Here is an 18,642-nt window from a genome sequence, read left to right on the forward strand (position 1 = left end):
AGACAAGCAAAATATTTTCATTTTTATACTTAAAACTGACAATTACATACCTACATTTTTCCAGTGTTATTAGTACTTAGAAAACATGAAGTGAATATTCCTCTGTGAACATCCGTTTACAAGCCATACGTTATGCTATAACTGAGCTACTTGTATGACCCTGAAGTGCTCATTTGTTATAGTTTGTGCAAGACACGAGTATTTAATGTTTGCCAACAGGCAGTTATTTATTACAGCTGAAAACTCTACATACAGTATTGCACACGTTATAGATGGACTGATTAACAAAACTATATTCATAAGTTACTAGCATTTACATAAATGTACTTTAATTGATTGTGCGTTAGGTGCTTTAGTAAATATGACAACTCTCTTCAGAGACTATTTCACAGAATATTGAAGTGTAAACTTTCACTCAGAGCATATACACAAATCCATGAATATGCAAAAGCCCGCAAGAACTCAAAAACAGAGTTAGAGTGAATACAGGGATAGCACTTTTACCAACCACCAGTTACATTCTTTTTTTTTAATCTTTCCAGTAAGGAATAGAGTTACAAATGTGAGAATTAGTCTCTCATTTGGACTATTTTAGACATTAGCTCTACAAATCCACATAGACTTGATTATTTTTTGGCAGGAATGGAGGACTGTGGCAATAAAAATTCAAATCTACTGAGCTTGTTGTCAGGTTTTTCCCCATATACTTTATTACTGTTCTATAACTACTATATAATAAAGCAACTATTTGTGTATGAGAGTTGATAAATGAAAACTCCAGTGTTTTTACATCAAAATTGCATACATTACAAAATTAAAATTCAAGTATGAATATTAATTAAGCAATACACGTGGAAGCTTCAACCTTCTATTATTGTGGGCTATGCTGACTACTGCAGGGAGGATGCCATAGTTTTATCTCCTCCCTCAGCCAGTTCTAGCCACATTTCCACTCCCTCAACAAGCAACAGTCCACAGTTCTCCCTCTCAAGTACCAATAAACAGCTCTCCAGAATGAATTCAACCCTGGATAGTCACTCTCTAGGCTTTATGCCTTATTCAGTCCCATCTACTTCCCCCACTCAAACTCCTTTGTTATTTAAAGACAGCATTCAGGTATTCCTTGTGAGCTCCCTTCCACCCCCGTCTCTTCCACCCCCCCGCCCCAACTCTTTTTGGCAAACTTTCAGCTCAACTGCTCTAGTAACAATAGCTTCTTCCCCCCCTCTACTCCTGCAAGCTACAGGAGTGGCTTGGTGCATTCCTGGCCACTAAAATTACCCTGGCTTTCCTGAAAGCCTGGAGAGATGTTTACTGATGCCTGAGTAGCTGGGGAGGAAGTGCTGAAGAACGATACAAGTTGGGAAGATTGGTGCGTAGCCAGAAGGATCTTAATAAGCGAGAGGGGGATTAAACTAGTTTCTATCAAAGCAAATGGCTTCTTCCAAGCAATAAGTTTTGTCTTCCTTTAAATTAATGCCAGTGTCAGTTTAAACAAAAGAACTAATTTCATTGTTTTTATACAAGTCAAAGATTCTGAAGTGTTTTTTAAACTACAGTGAAATTTACCTTTTATAAAGTTACCTTCACCCCAAACAACTGTTGAACAGAATTTAGAGTCAACTTTACACGGGAAAACCTAACATCTACTCAAGTTACCAATGAGATTCAAGCTGTGACAGAAAGTCAGTCATGAGTATGACCACAGGAAAGTGACAAAATTCCTTCCACCATCATAAAACAATTTCCTTGTTGGGTGACCAGACAGCATAGGGGGAATACGTACATGTACTGCAAAAAGCGAGGACCTGGGTTGGAAGCAGTTTAGGAATTTTGATGTCTTGGTCAACTGGGGGCAAAGACAGAAATATGGGGTTTGGGAAAAGGAGGCCTGAGCACATTCTGCCTTAACATTCAAACAGTTGAAGATGCAACATTATTTTTGAACACCACACCGCTTGTCTTCCTGGCTGCAGCAAGGAGATTGTGCTTGCTACAAGGAAAGGACAGGAAAACATTTATATAGGGAATCAGATAACTCAAAATGCAAGGGTGAGCACAACTTTGGAGACTTGAATTAGCTCATTCCAAGATATAGCCACGGTTGGTGACATAACATGAAAATTTGAGCACAAGGAGGCAAGATTTCCTCCCTTTTAGAGCTTATTAATTTTCCTTGGAGAACAGATCACCAGTAAAGCCATGCTCAAAGTATCAAGGGGTGAAGACATTGGAAACCTCTGTCAGATACATACACTCATTTAAAAAGAAAAACACACACAAAAGAAGGTAAGTTAATTCTGAAGCCTATTCATACATATACAGTCTTATAGTTTTCTTCTAATTAAAGCAGAATGCACAGGCCGTGTGTTCTCAGAGAACACTTTTTGGGTGGCTGGCAGGGGTGAAGGAAAGGGAAACGACAAGAAAAGGAGAAATATTGAGATTTATTTCCCTTCACATATGAAAACACAGAAGTGCTAGTGCACCTTGCTGTTCTGACCATCCAGAGCCCAATTCACCCCAAATGACTGAATAAATATACCAGTGCTGAAATTTAACACACAGGTTACATTTCCCAAATGCATTCACTTTATTTTCCTTGAAACGCAGACACATTTTACAAAGCCTAAAAACCTGGAAGAAATGCGACAGCTTTAGAAAGTCACACTTATGAAGAAGTGTTTCATGGTGTTAAAAGCCAAGGTAATACTCCTGAGATTTCAAATGTTAAAGCTTTCTCCACAGCCACATGTTCCTTTGATGTTTGGGTTATTGAAGACAAATTCACTGGATAGTTTGTCTTCTACATAGTCCATTTCAGTTCCTAGAAGCGTCAGCTGTGCTTTCTTTTCAATGAACACTCTGACTCCTAGAATGGGACAAAAACAAAACAACTGTTATGTAATCTGACAAAGGTCTTGTATTACAGTACCATCTGGTAGATAACTGATATAAAATGAAGCGAAAAACTGAGGTCTGTCAGTGAAATTATTGCTGCATTTTCTTACTACTTTCAGGATAGTCATCCTTTTCTTGCCTCTGCTACAGAACACAAGTTGAGATTACTATCTGTAAATGGTTGAGTACTGATATTAAGGTATATTTATTTACACTTCATGAGGGGTCATGCCAATGTAATTGTGTAACTGTACAATAAAAGTGCAGCTTTGACACTCCCACAGACTGAAAATAAGATGTAAATTTTTAATAGTGAGAGTAATTAACCCTTGGAACAACTTAAAGGGCCATGGTGGATTCACCATCACTGACAATTGTTAAATCACGATTGGATTTTTTTTAAAAGGACATATGATGTAGGAATTATTTTGGGGAAGTTCTATGGCCCGTGTTATACAGGAGGTCAGACTAGATGATCACATTGAACCCTTCTGACCTTGGTGTCTATGAATTATGTTCATTAATCCATTTCTATTGGCATTACTAACAATCCAAAGCTCTGTGCTGCTTTCAAGCAGCTCACTTTTTAAAGAAAACCTGCCTCAAAAATATTTTCTTATTTCCTTCTCAAATGGACTATCCTTCCCCTTGCCAAAGTTATATGGGTGAAGCTGAATTACTAGCAATATTTAGTTCTGTACTAGTGGGAGGTGTAAGATCCATCCAATATACTATAAATGATCAGGGCTAGGAATTAATGCTTCTGAAGTCTTAACACCTGGAAATCCTGCCTTTTCCAATAGCAAACAGAAGTTTCACAGGCTGCAGGATGTTGAACATTAAGACTGCAGTTTTGATTTACAGACTATTTATGATTGCTCATTTTAATAAGCCAATTTGGCTTTGTAGATGAAGAAATAAAAAACAATACCAATAATGATAAACCAAAGATGAGAATCCTTTAGTTTATATAAAAGCAGTGGTTTTTGGAAGGTCCTTTGTTTCATTTTAGTATATTCAGTACCAGTGTATATCAATCTAACCCAGGGATGCAGCAACCCTAGGGGCCTGGAGCCTCCAAGGTTAGCCAAAAGAAGTAGGCTGTGCTGACAAAGAAGTGCTTGTGACCAGAGCCTGCTGGAGGATGTGCTCCACTAAGCAACCTTCACAAGGAGGATCCTATGATATCCGAGCCTTAACTTAAAGCTGCCACCCCACTACCAGATGTAAACATAGCCTCCCAGGTCTTGGAGAACTCCAACCCATGGTACAGCCTGGACATACGGTGGGGAGGAAAAAGGATGCAATTTGTACCCTCTGTGCTAGCAGTATTTAAATTTAATCCAGGAAGTTTTAACAAGTGGGTACTTTTACAATGAAATCTAAAGGGACAGCAACAGCAATTCCTACTAGGGTATCCAAGGATTTCTCTCAGTAACTTCATGCAGCTAGTAAATTCTAGCCTGTCTCTACTCCATTATAGTTTGGAAGTTTAGTAATCAAGTTATTCTGCACCTGCCCTCTCCTCCTTTTTACTGCTTCAAATAGATAAGAACAAATAAACACTCACCATCTTGAACTACTTCTTCATCGGAGTTGCCTTTTGTTTTTGTATATTCTAACGTGTACGAAAGTCCATTACACCCCCTTGTACGGACTCCAACTTTCACACCTACCTGAAATATAAGACACTTTTAGTCACTTTTATTTAAATTTATAGTGTGCCAGCAGAGAGTTGGAAACTCAGTGAACGAATCAACTTGATAGCTACCGCTCAATGTTTTCCCCCTGTCATCTAGGGTTAAAATTAGGAGGAATTCATTTTAAGACTGAAGAGCCAAAATGTTTTGGGTTTCTTTTTCTTTTTTTGGTACAGACTGTCTAGAAAAGTGAGTCCGAACTTTTAAGTTATAAAATGCATAATATGTACTCAAACTGAGGCCTAACTCCTATGCAGTACACCGGTACAATTGATACCTATAATTCTACACTAGTGGTTGTAATAGTAGTGAAAAGGTCAACCAAGAGCAGAGGCACTTCTACCATCATATTGTCAGGGTTAGCCTAAGCCCTGCCTACACTACAACTTCCTGTCTACTTTTGCTATCACACGCAGTGCTGCAATAGTGGAAAGCTACACATATGAGTGTTCCTATTGTGGACAAAGACCTACAGTGTGTAAAAATGGCATTCTAATGTAATTCAATAATAAAACTGTTGGCACCCTTGTAGGCGTTTGGCCTTATAAACAGTTTGGATGAGAAAATCTTGCTTCAAAGCCAAATGGTTTTACAACTTCAAATGAGACAGTTTATCATTATACAGTACTGTCCGTCCACAGCACTTTACAACTTGAACACACACTCACCGCAGAAAGGAAGCCAATTCTAGAGCTTAATGTGCTGCATTCCAAATTCTCTCACCCGGCTCTCACCCCGCCCAGTAAAAATCATAGTACAGGATCTTCTCTATGCCTGTTGCAATGAGCTGCAGGCCGGCGCTTACTTCTCCTCATTGTAGGAGCAATTGAAACAATTTATGTAATGCTGGCAAGTTTGAGGCTGAGCCAAATACAGTTACATTTTCACAGCATTGCTATGCTGCTTAATGGAGATAACCTCCATTTCACAATATACTAAAAAGTTACATGGATTGCAATTTTCATTAGCCATATTACCACTCAGCCTTTCCCATTTTTAACATCTGCTCTACATTGACCCAGCAAGCCATACTGACTCATAATTCAGTCAATATATTCTAACCACTAACCATATGTAGATCAGACCAAAAGAACATCTGCATAAACAACAGTTGAGGAGAAGTTGCCAGGGATGTGGACCAGAAAACACTCTGCACAGTGACACTGTCTATTCCAAACAGCCACATTGTACCCTACACATAAAATCTTTACTACATAATTATGAATAAGGGAGGAAAGGAAATGATCTGTATAATTATTGTGTTGGACAGTGTTAATGGCTGCCACCAACAAGATCTTTAACTTATGACAATCACAGACCTTGTAAAAACTGACAGGCATATAACAATTAAATGCCCCATATGTAACGATAGCTGGAAACAAGCAAGCCACCACCCACGGCAATGGCCACGTGGCAAAGTCGATCAGAAGCTAAACCATGTGAGCTAAGAGGGTTTCTTGGGACTAGTTACAAACACAGGGACGAGGGACTTGACAAGTTGTAGTTGTGTGTGTGATAAACAGAAAGTGAGAGAAGTAGTCGTGAGAGTGGCCCTGGTAAGAAAATAAGAGACAGACTTCCTTTTGGGCATAGTACTTGTTGGAGTAGACTTGGATCTCTGAGTAAGGAAAACACTTGCTGTTTGTTTTTACTGTGTTCAGAGAAACAGGACTTTGTGTACATTCTTGTAAATAAACAGGATCACACCAAAGAAATACCTGACTAGTAGCATCAATGTCTTCTCCTAACGGAAACAAGCAAAACCCCAAATACTGGCTAACCCTCAGGTCAGAAGGGGCAACATTATAAGGACATAACATACTTCACAACAAAATAATCCTGCTTTGAGAAATTCAAAAGTTTCATAAAATTATTTGAAGAATACCTTCACATCAATAGTTGGAGATCTCTGGTCATACTAGGAAATCGTTACCTTACTAGCATCAACAGATTAGACTAGTTTCATTAAAGTGGTAGTATGGACATACATTAAAAACTTGTTAAACCTTTAAGGAAAGCATGCTGGAGTTTAATCTGTCTCAAAGATTATGACAGTTGACTTATTGTCATTATAGTCATTTCCCGCCACCTCATTTGATTTTTGTACATGAAAATAAAGCTTGTTGGATAAATGCATTTCTTAAAAAATAAAGGAAGATCTCATGTCTATATAGCGTCCACAGTGATTGTTTCAAGCTGCATTGTTTTACACTGATCACAAGTACTTCACAGGACAGCTGCTAGTATAATACTAATTAAGAGTGCTCTCCATAAGGTAAGCTAAAAATATTAGAATAGCGTACAAGAGTGCCTTCCATTTGTACTTACATGCTCAGGTTTATCTTTAAGAAGCTGTTTGATCTTATGTACAGCTGACGGAGTCTGAAAAATAAAGAGATTTTATTAACTTTTCCCTGCTTCTACTGTCCATTGCAAATAAAAGCACTGTTTCATTTCAGCTTCACAGCTTTCAAGTTTTCAGTTCAGCTTCTCCTTCCGCGCATTAGAAGTCCACCTCTCGCATTGGTGTCACTAGCGAGAGTATAAACTAGCCATTCAACTTGTTGTGTTTTTCAGTTACAAACCACAATTAACACCCTAAATTGCATAATTTTAAGCTGTCTGTCAGATGTAGACTCAGGACTTGTCTACACTTACCGGAGGATCTATGCCGCGGTGATCGATGCATCAGCGGTTGATTTAACGGGTCTAAGGAAGACCCGCTAAATCGACCACCGATCGCTCTTCCGTCGACTAATGTACTCCACCTGATTGAGAAGAGAAAGGGGAGTCAACGGAAGACCATCTCCCGTCGACGTCGTGTTGTGTGGACCCCACTGTAAGTAGATCTAAGCTATGTTGATTTGAGTTACGCTATTCATGTAACTCAAACTGTGTAGCTTAGATCGACTTTTCCCTTTAGTGTAGACAAGGTCTCATAGAATTAACCTGGTTAATGCACATGAGGATTTACTGAAAAGGGCAGTTTATAAATTAACTTCACCACAAGCTGAAACCATAATGTAAAGAAGATCAAATAGCCCCCTGCCTCCCACCAGACAGACAACACATTTGTAGATAATAAATGAATACATCACAGGAAGTTTGGGACTAAAATTTAAATTCTCTTTTTGAAAAATACAATACTGAAAATTGAGAAACTTCTCAAGAAAAGTTTGTCACAAGATTTTTTTTGTTAACTTTGCAACCATATCTGCAATATCATGCTAGTGCATAAAACCCAGAAAATGTTAATATGCCTTCACTGCCCAATCTGAGTGAAATGTCAGAAGAACTAAAGAGATCACGAGACTGAAAATTTTGAAATGCTTTCAGTTTAAGATAACAAAATAAGTTTTCTTGTGTTTAAACTATGATCTTTAATCTGACAGTGTTTCTATGGGAAGCTAGCCAGACTCTGGCTCTGCACAAATCAGTCTTATCAAGGTCTAGGTGCCAGAGAACTGGCTTCAGAAACAAATAAAGCCATCAAAGAAGTCTACTTTGTACACCTGCAAGTTGTCTGATGTTCAATCACCAGGGAAACACAGGAATTGCAATACCAGAGAGGAAACACATCAATAGCATGTCTTCCACAGTGAAGATTGGCAGCTAATGCAAAGGAAAATATAAGCCCTCATAATGGTATAAATCTACCATAATAAAGCCAAAACTGACAAATGCATTCTCTCACTTATCAATGGTGAGCAGGAAATTTCCATGGTGAAAATAGGGGGCAGTTTCTACAGAAGTTTAGTTTTCATTAAAAAAAAAAAAAATAAAAAAAAAAATCTTCCTTTTATAGTTCTGATGATAACCTTCTGAAGTCGAAATAACTGAACTCTGATGCAGTTTTCCTTCTGAATCAGATAAAATCATCAATTAAGTCTCATGTCCTGATCTCAGCACACAGCCCAAGCGAGCAGATCGTGCACTGAAGAGTTCTGAAGTTAAAACCATTTTGTGTCTTAGTTTTGAGGGGTAAAGCTATTACATCTCTAATCTGTGAATTTTTAATCAATTCCTTCCAAGCCTGTCCCCCAAATCCTGTATGCACTTGGAGTGTTGGCAGCTATTCAGATAAGTCTTCTGACTAATTTTTCCAAGGTTAATTTATATGCTGAAGGGAAATTTCTTGACCCGAGCTGGAAATCAGTTTATGCCCCAACAGTCCTTTGGATTCATATTATATTCTTGCCAGTAACGGTCACAGATAACCACTAGACGTTTTTTATTTTAATTTAAAAAAACAAACCTACAAAAGAGATACATACGGTTATGAGTGCAAGATCATTAATCATGAAACCAGCGATGTACCCGAGATAGATTGATAATATTTTCATCGTCTGGACAGAAGACCTAAACTCCTTCAGGTTTCCACCGCAACTTCAACCACCACCACCATCCATCCATCCAACTCTCTCAAGAACACTCCCACATCAGCATCAACACTCCCATATCATTCCCCACACCAGCGTCAACTTCCTGTACACCATCATTAGCTTCAACAATGGAACCCTACAAACGACATTACACGAGAAACCTACGGATCACCACATTACCTCAAGATCCAGCAACCACCTCAGACACAATAAAACACCAATTGAAATTTATTAAATATTTTTGGATGTTTTACTACATGTTCAAATATATTGATTTCAATTACAACACAGAATACAAAAGCGTACAGTGCTCACTTTATATTATTACAAATATCTGCACTGTAAAATGAGAAACAAAAGAAATAGTATTTGTTAATACATCTCATACAATACCATAATGCAATCTCTTTATTGTGAAAGTGCAACTTACAAATGTAGATTTTTTTTTGTTCCGTAACTGCACTCAAAAACAAAACTACGTCAAACTTTAGAGCCTACAAGTCCTACTTCTCGTTCAGCCAATCACTAAGACAAAGAAGTTTGTTTACATTTACGGGAGATAATGCTGCCTGCTTCTTATTTCAAATGTCACCTGAAAGTGAGAACAGGCATTCATATGGCACTACTGTAGCCGTCATTGCAAGGTATTTACGTGCCAAATATACTAAACGCTCGTATGCCCCTTCATGCTTTGGCCACCATTCCAGAGGACATGCTTCCATGCTGATGACGCTCGTTAAACGAATAATGCGTTAATTAAATTTGTGATTGAACTTCTTGGGGGAGAGGATTTTTACCCGCATTCTGCTATATATTTCATGTTATAGCAGTCTCAGATGACGACTCAGGACGTGTTCATTTTAAGAACCCTTTCACTGCAGATTTGACAAAATGCAAGGAAGGTACCAATGTGAGATTTCTAAAGATAGCTACATCACTCGACCCAAGGTTTAAGAACCTGAAGTGCCTTCCAAAATATGAGAGAGATGAGGTGTGGAGCATGCTTGCAGAAGTCTTAAAAAAACAACACTCCAATTTGGAAACTACACAACGCGAACCACCAAAAAAGAAAATCAACTGTCTGCTGGTGGCATCCGACTCAGATGATAAAAGTGAACATGTGTCAGTCTGCACTGCTTTGGACGGTTATTGAGCAGAACTCCTCATTAGCATGGATGCATTGCTTTTGGAATGGTGGTTGAAGCATGAAAGGACATATGAATCTTTAACGTATCTGGCACATTGCGACACCGGCTACAACAGTGCCACGTGAACTCCTGTTCTCACTTTCAAGTGACATTGTAAACAAGAAGCGAGCAGCATTATCTCCTGCAAATGCAACCAAACATGTTTGTCTGACTGACTGAACAAGAAGTACGATTGAATAGACTCGTAGGTTCCAAAGTTTTACATTGTTTTATTTTTGAATGCAGTTATTTGTAAGTTCAAGTTTAACGATAAAGAGATTGTATTACAGTACTTGACTGACGTGATTTGAAAAATATTTCTTTTGTTTTTTATAGCACACATATTTGTAATCAAAAATAAATATAAAGCGAGCACTGTACACTTTGTGTTCTGTGTTGTAACTGAAATCAATATATTTGAAAATGTAGAAAACATCCAAAAATATTTCAATAAATGGTATTCTACTATTAACAGTACGATCAATCACGCAATTAATCGAGATTAATTTTTTAAATCGTGAGATTAATCACAATTAACGTTTTTAATTGCTTGCCAGCCCTACTAATTTTGTATTTCCTTATTTTTGGAGATGCAACACTGCAGATGTTAATATAGTTTCCCCCTTTAATTTACAAGTGTCCAATTATAAGTCTCACTGATCAAGTAGCTCAATAATAGCCTGTGGCATGTGAGTTCTACAAGTTAAGCATGTAATTTAATAATCATACTCCTTTTGTCAATTTTGAAGGCCAATTTCTACACTCGATTATCTGCATACAACCCTTGTTTTAGAATGAGCACTTTGTGTGCTTATTTTGTTGCTCTTTTGACTGGGAGGTTGACAGTCAAAGTTTAGTGGCTGTTAGTCACGGTTTATCACTTCACAGCAGGGACTGCATGAAGGTCATCTTTCACCTTCTGAGGAGACTGGGAAATGGCTGACGGACCTACAATTATATTACTAGAATGTTGCTCTGCAGACGCCATGAACGAGAGAGACAGAATGGTCAATGGAGGGGAGAATTAGGTCCTAAGTTTTCTTTTTTTTTAATCCATCAAGTGCCACCCTATATACTGTGGGGGGAAGGATACATAAGAACATCTAAGTAGGCCCCTGCCTCTTTCATTTCTATCAGCGGTCTTCTTACTCTTGTCTTTTCTAAAGAAACTAGTCCTTGTATCAGAAGTCCCCTCATTCACAAGTGTGCCTGCTCATTTCAGTGCCCTTCTCTGAGCCTTTTTTCTGCATTTTTAGATGATGACATGCCATAGAGATCTTTTCTGACATGACATCAAAAGAAAAAACGCAACGGGTGGTCATAAGTATAAATCTTACCTATTTATAGGTACTCATGCAAACACATTACAAGCAGTCCAATGGGGGCCTTAGTAGTACACAGCACAAGGAAAGTACCCTTAATGTAAAGTGCCATGTAAGCCAGGGGCCACTTGAGAGGTACATTTCGATAGGGCAATTATGGATTAAAAGAATCTTGATTGTACTTGTGCAAATGGGTAGAGAGAAACACAGGGCGGATCTGTGTGAACATTGGCACAGTTGACTTATCAGCACCACAGCTTCTTCCCATGCCCCCTTGTTAACATACTGTAATATCTCAGCCAGAGCACAGGCAACATCCCTGTACGGCTGAGTAGGTGGCATCAGCGAGAGATTCTTGAATTGTAACTGGAGGTAACAATTTTGCCAACTCCAAACATTCAAAATAGTGAGTCAGTCTCGTAAAAATCACAAGACTGATTTGAAATTGGAGGTTGGAAACATACATTTGTGCTTGTGAGCGTATTTCTATACAGGGATCTTGTCGTGTGTCTTCTAGTTCCTGAGCCCTTACCGTGCGTTCACTTGCCCCGTTCGAGCTTTCCTGCCTAACCCCGAGAGGTGAAGGCTCCTTTAAAGGTAAGTGAAAGCCAAGAGTGTCGTGTAATCTCGTGATTCCAGGAGCAGGGGCTTTCCGAAAAACATCAAATATCGCCAACCTCGCAATGAAACCTCGACAGTCGGCGACCCAGGATTCATCCCACCGCGCGCGCCCCAGCTCTCACCTGCGACCCAACCGAGAGCGCCTGGCCGAGCCCGCAGGCGAACAGCGCGGCCGGGAGGGGGCTCCGGTCATTTGCTCCCTCACCGCCCCCGCGGGAGTGCTGCTCAGGCCAGGCCATGGAACCGCCCTTCACCACGGGAGGGGGCTGCACAGCCATCGCCCGGAGAAGCGACCCCCCGCCCGCCGGAAACGGGCTCCGCTCACCGCCCCACCGCGGCCCCACAGACCTGGCCCCGGGGCTCACAGCCGTCGCGGGCGCAGCGCAACCCCCCGCGTTACTCACCAGAGTAAGGGCGGCCCGGGTGGCCTGTATCTTCCTCTTGCTCACGGCCCGGACCGTGGCGCGGACCACCGAGGAGGCCATTCCGCCCCTCAACCCCGTCCTCTCCTGTTGTCCATGGGCACAGGGCAATGCGTTCTAGTTTGCCTCCGGTGTCATGGCGGCCGGCGTGTGACGTCATCGCTACGCGCCGAGTGGGGGAAGGTGCGCGATGACGGAATGGGGGAGGGTTTCCGGAAGGGCTGTCCGGACGGGTTTGTGCAGGGCTTCAGGCGCTTCCGCCTCGAGTCGGCACAATGAAGAGGGAGCAATAACCGGAAGGGCCGAGGGTGAGTGTCCTTCCCGGGGCCGCGGCGGCGGAGGCCTCCCCTGAGCCCTTCCCACGACCGTAGGGCTTCCGGGCGCGCGAGCCTGACACCTCCCCCCCCCCCCCCCGCGGTGACTGGGGAGCTGCGTCCCCCGCCCCCCGAGTCCAATGTTCTTACTCCCCCCCTCCCCCCACCACCTGCCGCCCGGCCTGTCTCGCTGCGCCGCGGCTCCTGGGAGTCTCCGGGGAACCCCGTGCCGGGGCAGACACAGGAGGAGGGGCCGGGCCCCTGAGTTCCTGAGCGCTGCGGGGACCGGCTCCCCCGGGGCCGCGGGCCCCCCTCGCTGCCGGCCTGGTCTGGCGGCCTCGCGGGGTCGGCAGTTCGCAGCGCGAGTGTCTGGGACAGGGCCGCCCGGTGCGAGCGGGGCTGGCGTGTCCCCTGTCCTTGCTGGAGCCCGTGAGGTCCGGCGGGGGCGGAGAGGAAACCCAAAGGCTGGCGCACCCTGCCAGGAAGCAGCGGCGGTTTGACAGCTCAGCCTCGTGGGCAAATCCCGTCCTGTACTTTGACTCTGAGCTTCCTCCCTGCGTGCGTGGTGCATTTCATAACCTTCCCTTGTTGTTGAGTGTGTAGTTGGGTTTTTCCGGGACAATTATAAACCGTGTTGTTCGATCACTAATATATAGCTGCATAGCTGATTCTTTGTTAATTTTCCCCACCCACCATAGATTATCTTGAAGGGCGTAAAACTCTCCCCTTATCCAGTAGCAATTGTGGAGCTCCACAACACTGTGTAATTATGGATTTAGTACCAGTACACCCATCTAGGCATTGGCCTACTTTATTATGCCTTCCTTTTAAGTGCAATGTCTGTGTGGTTTCAAGCACTTCATTTGAAAATAACCTAGTCTTATTTATAGAAAGTTTCATAAAATATATGAGAGAGAGAGAGAGAGAGAGAATTAAAAACTTAGGGTCAGATGTACAGATGTCTTTAGGTTCCTAAAGATGCCGGTGTAGGGCCTAGCAGGCTTTATGAAAGCACTTCAGCAGGTTAGTCATGTAAGTCCCAATTTGTTAATCTCTAAGGTGCCACAAGTACTCCTTTTCTTTTTGCCAATTGGGAAGCTAACTCACTCAGGGTACATCTTCACTGTGATAAAAGACCCACAGCATGGCCACAGCTGCTCATGCAGCTCAGCCTGCAAGGCTATAAAATTGCGGTGCACAGGCTGGCGGGGAGGGTCGTCTCAGAGCTCAGGTTGCAGCCTGAACATGGAAACTGCAATTTTTAGCCCTGCAGCTCAAACCCTGCAAGCCTGAGTCAGCTGACCTAGGCTCTGTGACTTAGTGCTGCAGGTTTTTTATTGAAGTGTAGACATGACCTTAGGTGCCTCATTGGATTTTTCAAAAGTGCCTGTCTTGAATTTTAGATGTCTCTATACCTTTGTACGTCTGGCCTTTTCTTCCTCTTCGTGTGTCCTGGTATAGCTAAACCTAATAGTTTTCAGATGGGTGACGTGTTTTGTTTACTCATACCTGGGTTGAGCCCTTCAAAATGTTGTCTTAAATTTGAGTTCCAGCTTCCTGAAAAAATATATATATGATGGCAGGCACAGTTCAGTTTCAAATTAAATTAGTAGTATTGCTTTGATACAGAATAAAGAAATACAGTAAAAAGAAAATGTAAATGCTTGACATTTAGTTATATAGATCTTATTTGTGGATTTCTCACCAAAAGCAGGGGGGGGCGGGCGGGAAAGGTGGATAGGTCAAAACAAAGGAGTTTTGATTGCAAATTGAAAAAACCATTGTTTCAAAATGAATGTTGAAATAAAATGTTTCATCATGTCAAAAAAAATTATTTTTGGTTAAAACTATTTTCCATATCGGCAAATAGCTTTGGTGCCCTGATAAATTCATGTTTTGGCCAATTTGTAATTTACTGCGGGAAAGAAATTGCCCAGCTTTAGTCTTGATAAGATACGCAATGTGTACTGAGGAAAACCATGAGTTACTCATTTCCTAAACCTGTTATGTTTTTATTCCTCTTGAATCTGTTGTTAAACAGTTGATTATTTGAAACTACCTCCTTTTTTTTTCTTCCCCCTCCAGGTGCAAAGTATTCTGTTGAACAGCAATTACAATGGGAGATGCTGCAAAACCTTGCTTTGCCAAAAGAAAAAAGGAGTGGGGAGTTTTAGATGAGGAGGAATTGAAGAGGAGCCCTTTACAACAGGACTGCCACGCCATGGATGATTACGGACCTGGCAAAAAAATAGATATAGGCTTTCCGAAGAAAAAGGGAACACAAGCTCACTGTGGAAACAGTCCCAGAAAAGGACCACATTGTATTCTGAATAGCTCAAATTCCTTTAAAAACATGGGTCACAACCAAGGGGTAAGGATAAATGATACCCAAAAAGACCAAATTAAGAAATGGATATCGAATGACCATCGTGGCAATTCAGACAGCTGGAGAGAGTACAAATCTACAGTTCGGATTCCTGTGCTTAACAGGACAAGAAAAGACTCTTTTCATGAGGTTGAAAGTGCAGGAAGCAGAAATGTAAGAAGACTGCCTCAGAAAGACTTAAATGAAGAAATGTCAGACACACAGAAAGGAAACTCTGGTAATGAGCACATTTTTTACATAGTTTTTAAAGTAAAATCGATTACTGTGTATATGTCCGGAAAGTACAAGTTTAAGGTTCACTGTTAATGCAAAAAATTAAATAAAACCATTTCTGTTCCGTAACACTTCTATCTTGCAAAGTATCCTCTGTACTCAATGGCAGCATTTTAAGCAGTATTGTAACAGTATGTGATACAAAGATTGTTTTTATAAACTGGTCGTACTATGAAACCATCTTGTTGGTTTGGTAGGTTAATCGCTTTATAAACGTTTGACAAGTATATAGCGACAAGTGTGATGTCCTAGTCTGCAACTTCAATATTTTTCATTTTTCCAAGATACAACTTGATATAAATCTCTCCAGTCTTTAAGCATTGTTGAAGAAATTGCACAAGTAATTGGCATTACTTGCTGCAAGACCACATGGTAAACTTACAACTTGTTCAGTAAGTTAGCTAAAAAAAGTTAAAAGGAAATGGGAATAAGACAACGTGGAAAATAGCTAACTTAATATGTTATCTTCTCATGCAGATAACTTCTATACGTGTTTCAATCTGTAACTTTAAAATAAAACTGTAAAAGTCTTACAGTATTGTGTAAAATAGGAGGTTGTCATGGGGGGGAGGGGGGGCTTATTCTGATTTGAATAGGAACTTTTCCTCTGTAAGGAGAGAAGAATAAGATCCACACTATAGAGACATATTCACCAGTCTTGGCATAAAGTGTTATCCTGATAGCGTAGTGACCTTCAAGTAGAGAAGCACTAAATTGGATGGTGAGACACTGTAAACCACATGCTTAGAAAGGTTTTAGTTGTTTAAAAAGAACAATGAATGAGTGACTTGTCTCTATTCTTCCCCTGCTGCCCTGCCCTGCCCGGCCCCAAAAAGGGTGAGGAGTGTGTGTGTTTTTTTTCTTGTGCTAAACCTTGTAAAGTTTAACTATGCTGAGGGCTGCTATCTAGACGTTGTCTTTTGTTAAACTTTCTTGATGTAAAGCTTTGCAGTGCTGTTGCCGCAGTGCTAGTGAGTGAGAACTAGAATAGCTTGATAAAAAGGGAATTAAGAAAAAAGGGAAAAAAGGGAAGTAAGAGAGAAATGGAACAGTAATGGAAGAACTAAAGATCTGAAAATATGGAGGAAAATGAGACGTGAAGAAGAAATGAAGGCCATTTGACATTTATCAGGATGATCCAGAACATTGCTACGGAAAAGGTTAAAAGAGAATTCTTTGAGTTATTGAGGTCGTGTGTGGGAGGAAGAAGGGGTGGTATTTTTGTTTTTTCATTTAAATTGGATATTTGTCTTATGTCCTGTTACCGCAACGGTCTTCCAAATATGTCAAGAAAATCATACTTGTATAAAACAAATATACTTATGTATAAAACAAATGCATCAAACTGGGGGTCGTGACCCCTCAGGGAGTCGCAAGGTGGCTCCAAGGGGGTCGCGAGCTGTCAGCTCAGTGGGGCTGACGTCCCTGATCCCCATTAAATTAATGCCCCCATTTTAAATTTATGGGGCGGGGGGTTGTCACAGACAGAGGCTTGCTGTGTGAAAGGGGTAGGATGTCCAGACAGCAAATGTGACAAATCGGAATGGGGGGGAGGTAATAGGAGCCTATATAAGAAAAAGACCCAAAAATCGGGACATCTGGTCACCCTAGAAAGGGGTCACCAAAAAAAAAAAAAGTGTTTGAGAACCACTGGCATAAATGATCTGTAACAAATTGTTTCCTGTATGAAAGCTTTAAATATGGTACTTTGCAGTTAGATAACTTGAATGCTAGTTGACAACAGTGCACCCTGAGGTAGACTTGGCTTTGACTCTGAGTCCTTGTGGCACGCTTTAGCTGTGTCTACACTTATAACATGGCAGTGGCACAGCGATAGCACTTCAGTGTAGACACTCGCTACAGCGATGGGAGGGGTTCTGACAGCTCTGTTGTTAATTCACCTCCCTGAGAGGCGGTAGCTAGGTGAACAGAAGAATTCTTCCGTTGACCTACCGCTGTCTACTCCGGGGGTTAGCTCAGCATAGTCACGTCTCTCAGGGGTAGGAATTTTTCACACTCCTGAGAGACGTAGCTACGCCGATCTAAGTTTCTGGCGGAGACCAGCCCTTGGTTGTCCTTCATAAGTTTTTATGACGTCTCCCCATCCCTTCAGATCCTTCACTCAGTCAACTGCCATGGAACCTCTGGCTCCCCATGTTCCGTCTGGTAGCTTCTCAAGCACTGCCTGTCTTTTACTAGAGCGGCTTTTGTTTGCCTCATGGCGGCTGATTGAACTGAAGTGATGGCAACCTGTAATGAATAAGTGAACCAGGTTTCAAGATTGAAGCTTAACCTAGGGCGCTAATGGTATGTCTGTACTGCCAAAGAAATCCTGCAGCAGGTAGTCTCAGAGCCCAGGTCAATTGACCCGAGCTGTTGCTACGGGGCTAAAAATATCAGTGTAGATGTTCCCATTCAGTCCGGAGCCAGGGCTCCAAAACCCGGCAAGGCGGTGGATCCCAGAACCCGGGTTCCAGGCCAAGCGAGAATGCCTACGCTTCTCTTTTTAGCCCCATGGTTTGAGCCTGAGTCAGTTGATTTGGGCTTTGAGACTCACTGTTTTGTGTTTTGGTTTTTTTGCAGTGTAGATGTACACTGAGCCTTTTGGTGGCCTCTTATGGAAATTCATAGCTTATATTTGTGTCTCCTCCTGTACTTGACTGATACTGAATGAGTATCTCAAATTTAAACATACTAGATAAGTGGGGCCATGCAGATCAACTGACCGTATTAAAGAGTTTCTATCCATTAAGCAGTCATTTCAGAACACCTGGTAAGAGGATAGACTATTCAGATTGTGAGAGATTTGGTGGTGTAAGCTTTCTTGTTTCGTTTTTAAGAACTAAAAGAAAGATCATCCAGTGAGGACCTGGGATGAGTTGCTTTTTATACTCCGTATAAATACTTAGTCTCAACCAATATTGGAGCTACCAAGTAATGATAGGAGTTTTTACTTACTTGGCATATTGTTTTATAAGCAGCTATTTCAGTGCTCACAGAAATGAGTTTTAACTTATGATGAGGAGCAGAATTCCATGCATTGTCACTTATTTGATATCCAAATTGTGTTAATCAGAGCATTTATATTGATCACGGGGAGGCAGAGTTCTGTAAGAGCATAACGACAGGACTAT

General features: G+C 41.3%; 2 protein-coding genes across 4 annotated transcripts in view; one reads left to right on the top strand and one right to left on the bottom strand.

The window, feature by feature from the left end:
• Positions 1 to 199: 199 nt before the first annotated feature.
• Positions 200 to 12,704, bottom strand: LOC144265168 (iron-sulfur cluster assembly 1 homolog, mitochondrial). The gene is made up of 4 exons (XM_077817501.1): positions 12,518 to 12,704; positions 6,930 to 6,983; positions 4,472 to 4,577; positions 200 to 2,872 (listed from the first exon to the last, which is right to left on the bottom strand). Exons 1-4 carry the CDS (start codon positions 12,596 to 12,598, stop codon positions 2,724 to 2,726), a joined length of 390 nt encoding a protein of 129 aa, XP_077673627.1. The 5' UTR covers positions 12,599 to 12,704; the 3' UTR covers positions 200 to 2,723.
• Positions 12,705 to 12,710: 6 nt separating this feature from the next.
• Positions 12,711 to 18,642, top strand: part of LOC144265167 (terminal uridylyltransferase 7-like) — a 45,381-nt gene continuing 39,449 nt past the window's right edge. For 2 of the 3 annotated variants that reach the window (XM_077817498.1, XM_077817500.1), the window contains exons 1-2: positions 12,711 to 12,843; positions 14,935 to 15,452. In XM_077817498.1, coding sequence (XP_077673624.1) covers positions 14,966 to 15,452 — 487 coding nt within the window. In that variant the 5' untranslated portion in view covers positions 12,711 to 12,843; positions 14,935 to 14,965. Of the gene's footprint in view, positions 12,844 to 13,078; positions 13,408 to 14,934; positions 15,453 to 18,642 lie in introns of those variants that run through there. The other variant, XM_077817499.1, reaches the window with a different exon arrangement.

The sequence above is a fragment of the Eretmochelys imbricata genome, chromosome 5, assembly GCF_965152235.1.
Source record: "Eretmochelys imbricata isolate rEreImb1 chromosome 5, rEreImb1.hap1, whole genome shotgun sequence".
NCBI classification, from domain to species: Eukaryota; Metazoa; Chordata; order Testudines; family Cheloniidae; genus Eretmochelys; species Eretmochelys imbricata.